General features: G+C 37.3%; 1 protein-coding gene across 4 annotated transcripts in view; it reads left to right on the forward strand.

Annotated features, from left to right (window-relative positions):
• LOC118443541 (LIM domain only protein 3) overlaps positions 1-1,731 on the forward strand; it is a 73,976-nt gene extending 72,245 nt beyond the window's left edge. For all 4 annotated transcript variants that reach the window (XM_035870700.2, XM_035870702.2, XM_085662136.1 and 1 more), the window contains exon 6: positions 836-1,731. In XM_035870700.2, the coding sequence (XP_035726593.1) occupies positions 836-994 (159 nt within the window). In that variant the 3' untranslated portion in view covers positions 995-1,731. The remainder of the gene's footprint in view (positions 1-835) is intronic.
• Positions 1,732-15,565: the final 13,834 nt, after the last annotated feature.

The following is a 15,565-nucleotide window of genomic DNA, read 5'->3' on the forward strand; positions in this document are numbered from 1 at the left end:
GTTTCTATGAAACTGATCGAGAGGGAAGAAAAGAGAATGAAAGAAAAGCCGAGTTCTTCTCTTCTTCTTCTTCTTGTTCAAGTCGACTCGTTGTCGTAGTTAAATTAGTACGATCGACTCGCGAGTGTTCGTAAAGTAAGACGTAGCCGTGGGAAGATCCGTTGTTTCGTCAAGAGGGAGTCGCACGGTCTGCCGAATTTTAAGCCTGTATAATTTAACACCTTTACTATAGAAACCGAGAGAAAGGGAGTGTTGGAAGACGTTGAAGGGTAAAAAGAGATAGAGAGAAATGGAGAGAGAGAGAGAGAGAAGGGAGAAAGATAGGAAGTTGAAAGTTTTCAACGGCACTTACCTATCCGTGCAGCATCTCCTCTTATTCTCTATCCCTCTCTAGCTTCTACATTAATACAGTCTCGAGATAGAGACAGAAGTAAGTAGGTAAAAGGACGAAAAGAGAGAGAGAAAGAGAGAGAGAGAGAAAGAAAAGGAAGGAAGGAAGGAAGGAAGGAAGGAACAAGAGGGTCGAACGAAAGAGAAACGACCGAATAGAGTTATCCCGTCTGAGAGTAAATACAATTTTACAAGAAAGAAGATAACGAATTTATTAGAGATTAAATTGAAATAATAAGGAATGAACCGGTTATTTTCGTGTATCTATTAATCGTACAAAAAAAAAAAAAAAAAAAAAAAGAAAAAAACATCGACTGTCAAAGATTGCAGTATTAAAAAGTCCTTTTCTTTCTTTTTTTTTTCTTTTTTTTTTTTCTTCTTTTTTCTTTTTTAAGAAAAGAAACGATATAGGCAATAATCGTACGATCTCTCTTTTATCTTTCAGACGGTACCTGCTGGAGGTCCTCCGAGACAGGCGAATGGGGAAACAGCCCATAACCACAATGGATATCCAGCACCGGCTACATCGAGCGCTCACAACGTCCTGAACCCCATGAATAATTTAAATGGTATCAATGCGCAAGCACCGTACGATGCCAAATGACAAACGAAATAAGCGCCGATATACACGCGTCTACGCCTACTACCTATGTTAACACCTAAACTTAACATACAAGAATAACAAACATATATATATCTAAATAATATATATATGTCGAATCGCGAGAGTGCGTAGTTTATCGTCGTTGCTATCGGTCCGTTTCGTTTTTCCGTTTTATTCGGAGCATCGTCATCGGTTCGAGAAGAGATAAAAAAGGATGATGGAAATCGTCGTGAGATTTTTTGCAAAGAGAAGAGAAGAGACTCGTCGCGATCGAGTCCCCACGCTAAGATCGGCTACGATCTATCGATCGTACGAGGAAACGAAAGCAAGGAAAGATCGCGATTACATGCCGGTGAAAAGCTGATAAAATCGATCATTTGCGATCCCTTTAGCGCTTTTCTTTTTTTATTTTTATTTTTTTTTTCTTTTTGGAAAAAAGAAAAACGAAAAAAAAAAAAAGAAAAAAGAGCGATTTCGTTCTGTAGATAGTACGAGTATTATCTTTAGGAAAAGGATAAAGAAAGATAATAATGATAATAATGGTGCTTTTTTCGAAGTGTATCGACTGTTCGACTTCTTCGATTACGAATTGTCTCATATAACCGGTGAAAGGATAGTTAACGAAGTGTATAGAAGGGGAAAAAAAAAAAGGAAAAAAAAGAAAGAAAGAAAAAGGAAAAAGAAGAAAAGGAAGAAAGAGACGAAGATGTATACCCTACATTGTTGAATTTTAGACGAACGAATTAATTGTAACACCGATGTATGTATTATTCAAGGAATAAAATCATTTCATTTTATTGTTGACGAGGGACGATCATTTAATTATTCATTTCAGGTATAACTAAGGATCCTGGTTACACGTAGGTAAATCTATAAATCTTTACGATACCATTCCAAATGAAATCTAAATCACGGTGAAAATTGGCGAAGTAGAGAAAAAAAAAAAAGAGAAAAAGAAATAATCATAAAAGATGATAGGCAGAACGATGATATATCGAATCGAACGAAATCGTAAGTTGGAAGATCGAGCTTGAAAACGTTAGCACGAACGATTGGCTCTCTCTCTCTCTCTCTCTCTCTCTCTCTCTTTCTCTTCGTCTCCGTCTTTCTCGTGTGCCACCCTCTTGGGGCTCATACGTTATAGGGTGACTTAAGCATTGTTTCAACTTCGAATCTCCCGACAGAGGGCCGGATTGATGTCGCGAACTTTTCCGTTGCCTTATTTGCGAGTCAGATAACGAGGCTGAGTTATGCGGAAAGTTCGGTCCGCTCCGCAAAACTGCCGGCGCACTATCGCCCTGGAGAGAAAGAAGAGAGAAAATGTTTTATTTCTTCCGCGTTTCTCTGGCACCATACGCTTCGGGGATTTGTCGGACCTACTACCTACTCTCCGAAGAAATTTTATCCGATCGCGATAACAGCTATCCAGAAAAAGGGACCTATCATTCTCATCGCTCCGATCGAGAACGAGAATGGGATTTTATTTCGAACCTGAAGAACGTAAACGAAATTATTCCGTCAAGGATCGTTCCTATTCATAAAATACTTTTTTTCTCGTTTCTGATAGATCATATTTATTTTTTTGTTTGTTTTTTTTCCCATACATATTATCTCTCCTTAACAGATATACTTTGGGATACTGTTCGGGCCAAAGTTGCGAATGTGATTTTCCTTTCGATGCGGAATTATTCCGTCCAAGATCTTTCCTATGCATGAAACGAAAGTTCCTTTTATAAATAATACATTTAAATATCGAGAGAAATGTTCTTTTTTAAACGTATAATGATTCTCTTTTCGATCTTATGTATATACATATATATATATATATATATAATATCGACTAGAGCTTCTTCTTCTTTTCTGTACTTTACTCGCATCTTTCTACTTTTGAGCTTCCTTTGAATTATTTAAAGGCGCTACGTGATTGGCCGACAAATCCTGCTTGGCTCAATAATTTACCAATCATACAGAGTCCTTTGTGTTTTATACGCCACGTTTCGAATAAATCCCATTGTGTATTCAGGAGAGCGAAATCCAACTCTATTCGGGTGTGAACGCGAAGCCCTCCACTACCAATCCTCCCCGTTCCTCCTCTGCATCCGTTTCCCAAAAAACGAAGAAATTGGAATACGTGTGCGAAAGAGATAGAGAACGAAAATGCACGGGAATAAAGGAACGATTCGTAGTTGAATCGAACCGAATCAAAATTTGGCTGAACATCGCGAATTTATACCGACTGCGACAATGTCTATTTTCTTCCCTCGAACGTAATAACCAATGATTCCAACCAATTCCCAATTGCAATCATTTATTTTGCTTTTCGTTCACGTAACTTGGATAACTTGCGTTACGTCACTCTCTATACGTATAATTATTCTACAAAATTTATTACATTTATTTATTATTACAATGTGCATGTATAAATCTACTCAAAAAAAAAAAAAAAAAAAAAAAAAAAAATGCAAATGAGAATAATTAATTTGCACATTGGCCAAACATTATATGGTTACTTAATAAAGTAAGAAGACATAAGAATAATGGGACGATATCAAAATCGATTATCCTTCACGTTAATTCCCTCCCTAGAAAGGATAAGCGATCGAACTAGCGAGTCTCGTGGAAAAGGGATAATAGAAGGCATTCGATGTAAATTGGCAATTTTTCTCGTTGGCGTTCGCGGTAATCATTGGCAATTAGTGTTCTGGCCCACCAATAAATGTTATTTATGAGCGCGATTACCTACGGCACACCTCTCTCTCTCTCTCTCTTTCTCTCTCTCTTTCTCTTTCTACTGGCCATGAACGTTCACCCAAGTATATTATACGTAGAACGTACGAGCTTGCGACCACATAATTGGCCGACAATTACTCCTGTTTGTATGTACAAAACGCCCATGTACGTTGAAAGAGAAAAAGAGAGAGAAAGAGAGAGAGAGAGAGAGAGAGAGACTTTGTCGTAATGTTAGGCCGACGAACGAAAACGGGGAAGAGGAAAGAGAAAAGGAAAGAGGAAAGTGCCCAACAATTTTCGTGAATTATTTTCACCCTTTCGTGCCAACCTATACCATTCGTGTACGACTTACCCCTTCAACGCTTACTTCACGATATTTTATCTTCGACAAGATCAAATCCAAAAGCGTTTTAACTTTAAGTTAAGCTACGAATGATTCGATAGAAGAAAAAAACACACACACACAAACAAAAAAAAGAAAGAAAGAAATATCAACTAATTATCATTTTCGATATTCGATTAATAACATTATATTATTGTCTTCATAAATATTTATATTCACGACATAATTATATTCAGATTATTCGAATCTTATTTTAAACATTATTGAAAATAAAAATAATAATTGGTATGGAAAATGTGTCGACTGTGGTAACTTTGTTTTAACGAGTTTACTTTTCACCCAAACCGAAGTATTTTTTTCATAAATAATTATACATAATAATATCCGGATTATTCGAATCTTATTTTCAACATTGTTCAAGATAAAAGGAATAATTCGTGTAAAAAAATGAGCCGACAGTCGGGACCCGTTGTTTTAACGGGTGTACTTTTTTTAAGTAGCTTATTTTCTCCGTTCACCGTTGTGACGGTCGGTTGTTATCGGTATCCAACGTTGTCGGAAACCCGAACGAAAAATGTACGCGTCAAAGAGACAAAGTGAAAATCGTAATTTAACGCGGACGATCGACACGTAAATCATTGGAAAACTTTAGGATTATCTTGCGAAAGGTGACGTCGCGTCGAGAAAATAATTAATTAAAACCATGCATCCCGACATCGCGGCCGTTTTTATTTACAAAAGCCATTTGCGAGAACGCACGCGAATCGCAAAGAAGAATTAGCCTTTGCGCGGGCTACGCGAAATTTCATTTTAAAATAAAAAACAATTAAAAAAATTAAAGGAGAAAATAAAAAAAAAAAATAAAAAAAAAAACAAAACAAAAAAAAAATAAAAAAAAAAAAGAAAAAAGAGATAAAGGAAAAACAACAATAGTAATGTCTCCCTGCTGCTTTTCGCGTTAATTCGTCTCTTTTCACGTCGCGCTACCTACGCATTCCAATGAATTCCGCGTGAAATTGTATCGCTCGGGAACGAAACGTGCGACGGAAGGAAGGAAAGGAAGACCCGACAAAAAAAAAAAAAAAAAGAAAAAAAGAAAAAAAAACCCGAAAGAAAAAAGAATATAGAAGGAACGAAAAAAGAATCGACGAATCGAAGCTACGTATGGTCGACGATGATAAAATATATATTAAAATGACGTTGATATTAAAATATTCGATGATATATTACGACGAACGATAATGGCTATAGTCAGAGTCCAAAAGAAAAAGGAAAAAGAAATGAAAAAAAAGAAAAAAAAAAAAAGAAACAAAATCAGATTTCGACGACGATGTTTAAGCAAAAAAGGTGAATCGCATTTTCGTTTGCGCACTGTCTTTGAAACAATATTGTTATTAAAAACTGAACAGCACCAGCTGTCCGGATATTTCCTCGCGAGCTCGACGGAAGACGGGACGACGTCGCTCGACGTTGAAACGAGATGATAGGAGGGTGAAAGGGAGTGAGACAGAGATAGAGAGAGACAAAGAGAGAGAGAGAGAGAGAGTAAAAGTGTGAGAGGAGGGGAGAGAGACATATCCCAGGGAACGGAAGAGCGATTAATTAAAAGAACAAAAACTGTTTTCATAAAATTCATTTGCGGAAATATGCGCCGACTGAAATAATATCCGGCTTGATGTGACCGTGTGTATGCGGTATGTGCGTGTATGTGTCGCGTACACTTTAAACCAAGCTATGATTCCAATGAAAAACGTCCTCCTGCGACTGGTCATCACAAAGAGAAATATCTCCAAGGATGTGTCTAGATTTTACATCATTATACCTTCTCTTGCTTAGAATTAGAATTGACAAAAAGAAAAAAAAGAAAAAAGAAAAAAAATAAGAAAAAAGGTAAGAGAATTACTTGCGACACGGATAAACGTACGTATGAATTTTATCAAGAAAAGTTTTGAGATGAGGAGAAAATGAAACTCGTAAAAATATTTCCAAGTTCATCTTGAATCTTTTTCTTTTTTTCTTTCTCTCTCTCTCTCTCTCTCTCTCTCTCTCTCTCTTTCCTCCCTCATCTTGGTTCTTCTCGTAGGATGATTTAAATGGGACGTAAAAACGATCGTTAAAAAACAAGAAAGCTACTTAAACCGCTGCCTTGATTACTGAACTCTGTTTATTAAAACGCCTTGCGCGATATTACATTAGTATACTTTCGTTTTTTCTCTTGCTGTTCCTTTTCTTTCTCTTTGCCAATGTACCTACTTCTTTTTCTTTTTTTCTTTTCGAAGAACGAAATAGCCTCTATCCCTCTCTCTCTCTCTCTCTCTCTCTCTCTCTCTCTCTCCTTTTCTTCTTTTTCCTCAAATAAGACGGCAACTCCTCTTTGTCTATCCTCCCTTTCGCTTATACGCGTTTCGCATACTTTTCACAACCCTTTCGTTAACGACACTCGACCGAGAGAGAAAGTTTATAGGGTGAGAAAGAAAGTTCGAGGGTGGTCCAGAACGAATGCATCACCATGTCTTTGTCGGCTTAACGCGAGAATTTATCTTCGGTACGTTCACTTAACGATTGGACTTTTCGAAGATCTATATTAGCTACAGGTAGGTAGATCGAGTGGTACGGAATTGGAAAAAAAAAAAAGAAAAAAGAAAGAAAAAGGAAAAATGATGACAAACTTACGTCACAACATACATGCATCATAATTTATATAAATCGTTGGTGTAATATTCTTTAAATTATAGTATTATCATATATCTACTTGATATAACTCGTCCTGAATATTTGATACATTCATTCGATAATGAATAATGTCCACATATTATGAATAATGAAGACATATTAATTATTACATAAAATAATTAGTCAACAATATGTTAAAGCATAGATGATCGAAATTCACTCGGCTAGGAAAATCACGACAACGTAGAAATCTCTCTCTCTCTCTCTCTCTCTCACACACACACACACACGCACACACTCTTTCTCTGTCATAATATTAATTAATAAGGCAACCTTCGTTGGACGAGATACTTGCTACTAATTAAGAAATACCTGCCGAGCGCTCTTTTCCCGCTCAGGGGCGAGGAGGTGGAAAAATAAGAGGAGAAATTCCACGCAGCTCTCCGGCACTCTTGAAACGAGGTAAACTTAATCCTCGGCCAAGTTAAACCAACTGCTAAGCTTTTCATTATGCCGGAGTGTCGGAAAGAAGGGAAAAAGCTCTCTCGTTTGCGAACTTGGAAGCTCGCCGTTATTATCGAAAACGCACCTTTTCCATCTTCCATTCTTTTTATGTATCTCACTCGCTCCTTTAAAATATAATAATTTATAAAACTATGAATAATATATAAATAATATATACAAAATAGAGATATGACACGCGCATCGATAAAAATTGAGTCAATAGAATAAAAAAAAAAGAAGAAGAAATCAAATGTTTTGGTATTTTTTAAATCGCAAGCAAACGCAAGAAACACTAAAGTTGAAAAAAAGAAAGATATAAAGTTTGGATTCACGCGACTAAAAGTCCGTGGAAAGAACGTCGAAAAGTTTTACGAGCGAGCCAGACGCACCGAGTGCCTGCTTTGAATTGCATCAATTAAAAAAGGCCGTTCCGCAAAAATTCCATAACGCGACGAACGAGGGCTGCGTCGAATGTCCACGTTTGCCACCTTTTCCGCGCTTACCCAGATATTTCCGCGCCGCACCGCACCGCACTGCGCTACCCATCGTGATCGTCGAACTTTTTTCCCTCGTTATTCGCACCATCCACTATTCTTTTCTCTCTCTCTTTCACACACACACTCACTGTTTTTCACATATGTCCTATGGTTTAACAATTTCTTTGGGAAAAACATTTGGATATTTTTATTATTTTCTTTTACTTCAGAAAAAATTAATAGAAATTTTTTGTTTTTTTCGACGGATTTAATATAAATAGATATCTATCGAGACTTTTATGAGAATTTTTATTAATGGCTCGTAATTACTCGATTTTATCGGCTTCTACTAATCCGAGAAAAAAAAAAGTTTAATTGCTCGGGATGTCTATTCACGTAGATCGAAGGGAAAAGAATTCTCACCTCGTGGATCTGGAGTAAATTCAAAGGTTTCGCGGGTAGGTGGCTAAGGGGATGAGGAAGCCTTTGAAAAATTCGAGGAAAGAGAGGGAATTCTCGTGTTCTTTTCCACCATCGCCACATCAACGCAATACTTTTTTCCTCATTGTGCGGCGGCGTAACTCAATTTAGAAATAAACAATTTAACCCGAAGGAAAGAGCTACCTAGCAGATCGCTTTCGTTCAAGGAGAAAGCCTATAAAACATTTTTATGAACCTGCCGGAGTAACTTTTCCTCCATCCTCCTCCTCCTTATCGTTCGACAAAAGAATCTCGCGAGTTCTATAGCCACGTCTACAGTTTCTTCGTACAACGCTCGCTCATAGTTAAAACAATGAAAAATATTCGATAATAAATTTTATTATCTTAAATAAAGAACCACCAAAATCAATAATTTTTCATATCGACGAATAAAGAAAATATATCTGGGATTATATATAATAAATATAGCAAGACGAAGTGTTATCTATCTTAAAGAAAAGTGACGTATCATAAATCGAAAAGAGTAATAAGTAGCTAAAAGAAGAGAGAGAGAGAGAGAGAGAGAGAGAGAGGAAGGGCATTAGAAAAAGGATTCTCCAAGAGAAGGCACTCGAAATGAATCGAGCAATCTTGACGTCCTTTGTATTCGGCAACTGGCACTTGTAAATATAATTACCCTCCTCCTGTCCCTTCTCTTTCTCTCTTACAGTGGTTGGTGGCTCACTGTGCGGAGAACTCACCCTTCTCTCTCTCTCTCACTTTCTACCTTACCCCGCGTTCTCGCTAATTTGATTCCGCGGTTGTTTTCACCCGCGCCTCCACCACCACCACCACCACCACCACCTCCTCCTCCTCCTCGTCCCACTATTCTCGGCTTCGCCCACGCATTGTCTCTTGTCTCTTCATTCAAATTACCCTCCGCTTTCCCATTCTCGCGTCGCTACAACCCTCTCACTCCCAACTCGTTTTCTCTCTGTCTCTCTCTCTCTCTCTCTCTCTCTTTCTCCCCCTCTCTCTTTAGTCGTCACGAAACCCCAGCATTTTCACTCTTATTGTTGCGGTTTTATTGAATCCGCTCGGCATTGTCCGCTGCGCGAGCGAGACGCGGCCGTTTTGTTGAAAGAAAATTGGCGCGCTGTTCGAAACGCGCGTATTCGTCTTTGGAGATCTCCCTTTTGAAGAGCGAGCATCGACGTTGGCCCGACGCAACCCGCCAAATCGAGTTTTACGGCCTCGTAAGTGCCGAATAACGACGGTTATTCGACGTTTCGTCCTCGTCGTCGTCTTTCTCTCTCTCTCTCTCTCTCTTTGTCATCCTTTTTCCTCCTTTTATTCTCGTTCGTCCGCAAAAAGAGAGTTCCGCGAACAAAGGAAGGTGAAATGCGGTTAAAAATTCTCTCCGCTACGTTTTAGCCGCGTTCTCTCTCTCTCTCTCTCTCTCTCTCTTCTGCGTTTACTCTCTTTTCTAGTTGACTTTTGTCGGAGTAAGAAGCGTGACTAACGATCGACGTTTCTACACGCGTAAGCTAATTTTCCACTTTTCGAGCGACATTCTTCCTGGTTTTATCTCACTTTGTTGCTTCCCTATTCTCTATCCCCTCCCCCAGGCCAAACTATGCTTTAACGTTACCTAAACTCACAATGTCCTTTCTTTCTTTCTTTCTCTTTTTCTTTGTTCCTTTAAACGTTAAAAAATTTGCGAAACAATCGACGTTAAATGTGAAAGAAATGGAAAAAAAAAAAAAAAACTTCGCAGTCTGGTTAACTCTTATACAACCTGACTACTATTACTGACACTGACTCGCCGCGCTAAACAATGTGAACACTAGGAACAAATAACGATGGTATTTCAAACGTAATCGTAATCGACAATAAATACTCGTCTAAAAGTAAAAAGACCTTTTGTACAGACCGACCGACCGATGGAACCTGTTATTCTCCTTTTAAAACATCGTTGTGATCATTATATTCCAGTTGGACGAAACGAATTACGGAAAAAAAAAAAAAAAAGAAAAAAGAAATGAAAGAAAGTAAAAAAAGAAGAGAAAGAAAAAAAAAAGAGAGAGAAAGAAAGAAAAGCAGAAAAAAAGTTTAAAGATATGTAATAGGGTGTAGGCTTTTAAAAGGCCTCTCTCTGCGCGTGACAGATACTTCGAAGGAAATAAAGAAAGGAACGGTGACTCGAATTGGCAATTTTCGCGATGTTACTTTCTCTTCTCTCTTTCTCTCTGGGAATACATAATTTCGTTTCGAAAGGGGATAAAAAAGGGTGCTTAATGGCTGGCAGCCTCGTGGCTGTTGACTCGTGTAATGAAATCAAGAGTAATCGAGAGGGCGATGGCTTTTGTCGGGGATGCATGAATTTCGGCGAGCGACCATTAATTATTCGAAATTAAATATCCTCCGCAGGCTTTAATTAAAATGTTTACAATGTCGCCCGACCGGATTACCGTCGGCATTTTACAATACGTCCGTATAGGTATGCACCTATATATGTACATATATATATACATATGTATATATATGTGCATACACACACACACACACATCATATATATATAAGCACGCACACATGTATAAAGATTCTTTCGGATCGTACTCGTTATAAATACTAGCCTCGTTTTCTTCCGTCCCTATGGCAAGTAATGAATTCGTCATTTTCGCTCGACGTCATTAATCATTTATGAAATACGAAATATTATACAAACCGTTCCAAACGAAATTATACTCTGTTACAAAATGTAACCAATGTGCTTTCAAAGTTTCCATTCTTTTTTACAAAAATTAAATATTCAATCGCGCAAAAGGGTGAGAGAGAGAGAGAGAGAGAGAGAGAGACAAAAGATGAACAGGAAGAAAGGTTTCATTCGATCGAATAATCGACGAACGACGATTTTCAATTCGTTGCTAACGCGATTATGCTTCGTAATATTTGCGTAATTAAAATTTCTCTCTCTCTTTCTCTCTCTTTCATCAACGTCTTCGTCAGTTTTTAGCATTGTTCGCGTTCCGCCACTCGTCGTTGGCGTCGACTAGCGCGAGCAAACGATTCTTGTTTGTTTTGCAAACAAAGGGTTTCTCCTAAGGGTCGAAGAGAGACTTGACGCCGTTAGAGAGAAAGAGAAGAAACGATTAAAAGAGGCAATGCAAGAAAGAGAAAGAGAGAGAGAGAGAGAGAGAGTTGAGAGAAAAGGGGATGCTCGAAAACAGGGACAGAATTATTACATCTTTTGTTCGAAGGCTCGAACCGCCCCATTTGCGGAATTGCGGATCGCGATCCAGCCGCGATTGTGACCGCTGAATGCCGCGGGGTCGCCCAGGCTTTTGTTAGTTTTGACTAATTTCCACGTGGTATAATCTGCTTCAATTTGAATTTCCACGTGTCTAACGACGAGACTTTTGATCAAACTTTGGTTTCAATCTCTTTCTAAAGTGATATACAGAACTTACGATACTTCGAGAAATTCCAATTTTTACGAATTATTATCTGAACCGAGAAACGTCCACATGTAATCCAAAAAGAGATTCTCTAATTTTCGGAATATTTAAAAAATTAAAAAAAAAAAAGACGACGAACCATGTGTACGTAAGGAGAATCGAAATATGTCGAATGAGAAAGGTATGAAAATGTATATATGCGTATGAAAACGACACTCTTCGCTCTTTGGCAAAATGGAAGAGAGTAACGACGTACAATTATATGAAATTATAGAAGGGCGTAGGTTAAATCTTAATACCTATTCGACGTTGGCTGCACCACCATCGTCTATGGCGCCACCACCACCAACCGATTCCAACCCCTTAGGCGAGTTTAATTCTTGTTGGTCCCATCGGTGACTTTATCGCGAGAAATTGCCACAGCTCGGAAAGCGTCGTTACAGCATCGTTACCGTAAGAACTTACTACTACGCTGGTTGTTACGGCTAATGTTACCGAACTTGGTTAACTTTCAGTTTTACGCACCGATTCGGATTAAGAATTTATGGTAACGGCCGAGTTTAGTCTCCTTCTATTCTCCACGAAATACGAACGAGTCGAGGAGAATCTTTCGGGAGAATCTCTCTCTCTCTCTCTTTCTCTCTCTCTCTTTTAATTCATTTCTTTTATTTAAAATACATCCTTCCTTCTTTGATTAATTTTCAGAGAGACAAATGGATATTAGAAAATCACGATATACTGACTGAGAATATTGGGGAAGAATAAGGGTAAAAAATATATCTATAGAGAAAAAGATAGAGGATACGTACACATCTCAGACATTTATTTTGCGTCCACGTCGGCACTTTTCCTCAGGCGGTCAATCATATTAACGAAGAAGTACGACACGACGAGGGTAGATACTAAACCGATCAACTTGCACAGCAAGACGACTCCAAACTTTTTCTTCATCTTTATTCTTCTCGTATATACACGTTCATTTTCCCCATAGGATTCCACGCTCACCGTCTTTTCTTTCTCTCATCGTGTTAATTGCTTTCTAAGAAACGAAAAGACGCTAATTCTAACACGAAGAAAAGAAAATCGAGGAGACATAAGAGAAAACGAAGAAAAAAGGAAAAAAACCAATGGGGGAAAAAAAAAAGAAAGAAAAAAAAAAAGAAAGAAAAGAAAAAGAAAAAACTCGAAGAAAAATCTCTCCCAACCTCTCTCGGCAAAGATTCGGATTCTCATTGAGAGAAAGCTAGGATGGTAGGAAGGAAGAAGGGTCATTTCAACCCTTCTCCTCGTCTTCTTACTCCTCCCTCTTCAAGGCCACATCTCTTCTTCTCCTTCTAAGCTAACGCGAATGGTATAATCGTGGCACGGCTCCGATCCCATGGGAGCAGTTGTTCCCGATGCGATTCTCTGCCAAGGATGAAACGACGAAAAGTTTAATGAGAGAAAGAGAAAGAGAAAAAGAGAGAGAGAGAGAGAGAGAGAGAGAGAGAGAGAGAGAGAAAGAGAACTTAACCATGGAAGACTCCTTTCCTCTTTTCTTACGATCTTCATCGAAAAACGAATCCCATCGAAGTGATCGCAATATCTATTATATCAGAGTATCTCATTCATGAAACGACCATGTTTTTAAAGTCACCTGTTTCTCCATTTTGCATAAGGGAAATAATAATACATACATATATAACAAATCCTATTCCCTGTATTATGGATGATCGATAAAAAAAGGAAAAAAAAAAAAAAAAAGAAAAAAGCCAAATCAAACGCGCTAACAAGAGAAACATGTAACTCGTATCGAAATATAATAATAAGTGAAAAATATACGAGTCAATGTGAGACGCGAGAGAAACGAAGAAAAGAAAAAATAAAAAGAAAAGGAAAAAGAAAATGAAAATAAAGAACGGGAAAGTAGAAGAGAGATGGGAAAAAAAAAGAAGAAAAAAAAAAAAAGGAGTGACACTCGCTCGCACGGAAATTTTGTAGGGTCTCGAAGCGTAAACTCGGCCGGTCTTTAATGGTCCATCTTAAATATGTAAGGGCAGTCTGCCCACCGGGTAGCGGGTAACAATAAACTAACACTTAAAACGCACTTCAAGGGACAATGCAAAGTCGCACCCTTGGCGCTAACGATCTCACCTCAGAGCTCCTCCAACAAATACACCTGTGCGAAATAAGACCCCTGCTAAGAGAATACTTCAGTAAAAAGTCTTCCAAGGTACCAATTTAGCAAAAAGGCCTTTTGTATGCATCTTCAACTCTTAGCCCCAAAACGTCTCTGTCCTACTTTTTCATCTCTATCTAAGAGAATTGTTAGATATAAAATATCTACATGCATGCACATGTACACACACGCGTATATAATAATTGTTAAAGAGTTAGTTGAAAATATCATTTTAACAATATGTATTCCTTAAAAAAAAAAAAAAACAAAAAAAAATAATAATAATAATAATAATTAGTTGATCAGATTACTTTATATGATTTCAAATAAAAATTGTAAAGATTCTTATATATTCGGCTGTTCTATCTTAGTTTAATTAAGAGAGAAAACGAGCTCACTCAAGAGTTTCGAGAATCTCACGATTTCATCATTTCTATTTTAAAGTACACTTTCTCACATATATATATATATATATATATATACACATAGTTTCATCAAAATCCTTCTAGCTTTTATGGATTTCACAATGCGTGAGATCTTACGTACATAAATAATTTCTTTTTTCAGTATCTCGAGAATAACGAGAAACGAGGTGGAAGAATATAATCCCTTCTGTTCTCTTTTTTAACAAAGTAATACGAGTCACGGTGGTGTAGCTCCTATAAATGATAATAATAATAATGAAAATATTAGTTTTTAAAGGCGTCTGCTGGGTGTCGTTACAAAGACGACTTTCTTTTTTAAGAGAAAGAGAGAGAAAGAGAGAGAGAGGGGGGGAGAAAGATTCGAGTTTCGACGATCCCCCGTGGCTCGTCGTTTTTTCTTAAGAATTTTTCTCACTTCGAGACGTTAGATTCCTCTGACGAAAAAATAAAATAAAATAAAATAGAATAAGAGAACTTTCTCTTTGTTCCCTCGAAATATCGTTAAATATTTTTTCAAAAAATATTATAATAATAATAGTAATAATAATAATAATCGTTCGAGTTGCAAACGAGTTGTAAAGCATTCGCCGATTTAAACGACCTTCCTCGTTAAATGTTAATTAAAATTGAAATAAAACTATAAAGTGTCAGTGAACGAGATATGTAAAGAGGAGACTCCTAAAACACAAATAAAAAAAAAAAAAAAAAAAATAAAAAAAAAATAAAAAAAAAAAATAAAAAAATAAAAAAAGAAGGAAGTGAAGAGCAAATAAAAAGTGGAACAAAAAATACGCCAACGTTTATGCGATGCAGGTTCCCATGAAAATCGTTGAGGAAAATTAATTACGCGTAACGTTTGTAACTGAACGTTATAATTGGCTTTTTACTTTTAATAAGCGAGATACCGAACGATAAACGTAAGGGAGAAAGAGAGAGTACGATCTTAACTCATAATTAAGGATACTTTAAAATCTGTAGCTATGGAAATAAAATTACTGATTTGATCCAATTTTGAGAATAGAGAAAAAGAGATCATAGAAGAGGATAAAATAATAAAAAAAAAAAAGAAAAATGAATTTAAATAAATACGATTAATGCTAATAAAACATTTTCGAAAGGCTCGATCATATTGCGCATTAATAAATTAAAGGAGGAATCGTCTAAACTCATGTAGAAAATCGTATTTTTTACAAAATCATACGAACTTTAAAGACATTTGTAATATTTTCGCAATGGTGGTTATTGATAGAGCAGTAGTCGCATTATAAATTGAAGTGCTTTTAACGAAATCCAGGTTAGCCCGAAGCGATTCCACACGCAAGCTACACTTTGCATGCCGCATTCCGAGCGACTTGCCAGCCTCGTTTGAACCGGTCGCGGTGA

The sequence above is a fragment of the Vespa mandarinia genome, chromosome 17 (genome assembly GCF_050613455.1).
Source record: "Vespa mandarinia isolate Hongniang chromosome 17, ASM5061345v1, whole genome shotgun sequence".
NCBI classification, from domain to species: domain Eukaryota; kingdom Metazoa; phylum Arthropoda; class Insecta; order Hymenoptera; family Vespidae; genus Vespa; species Vespa mandarinia.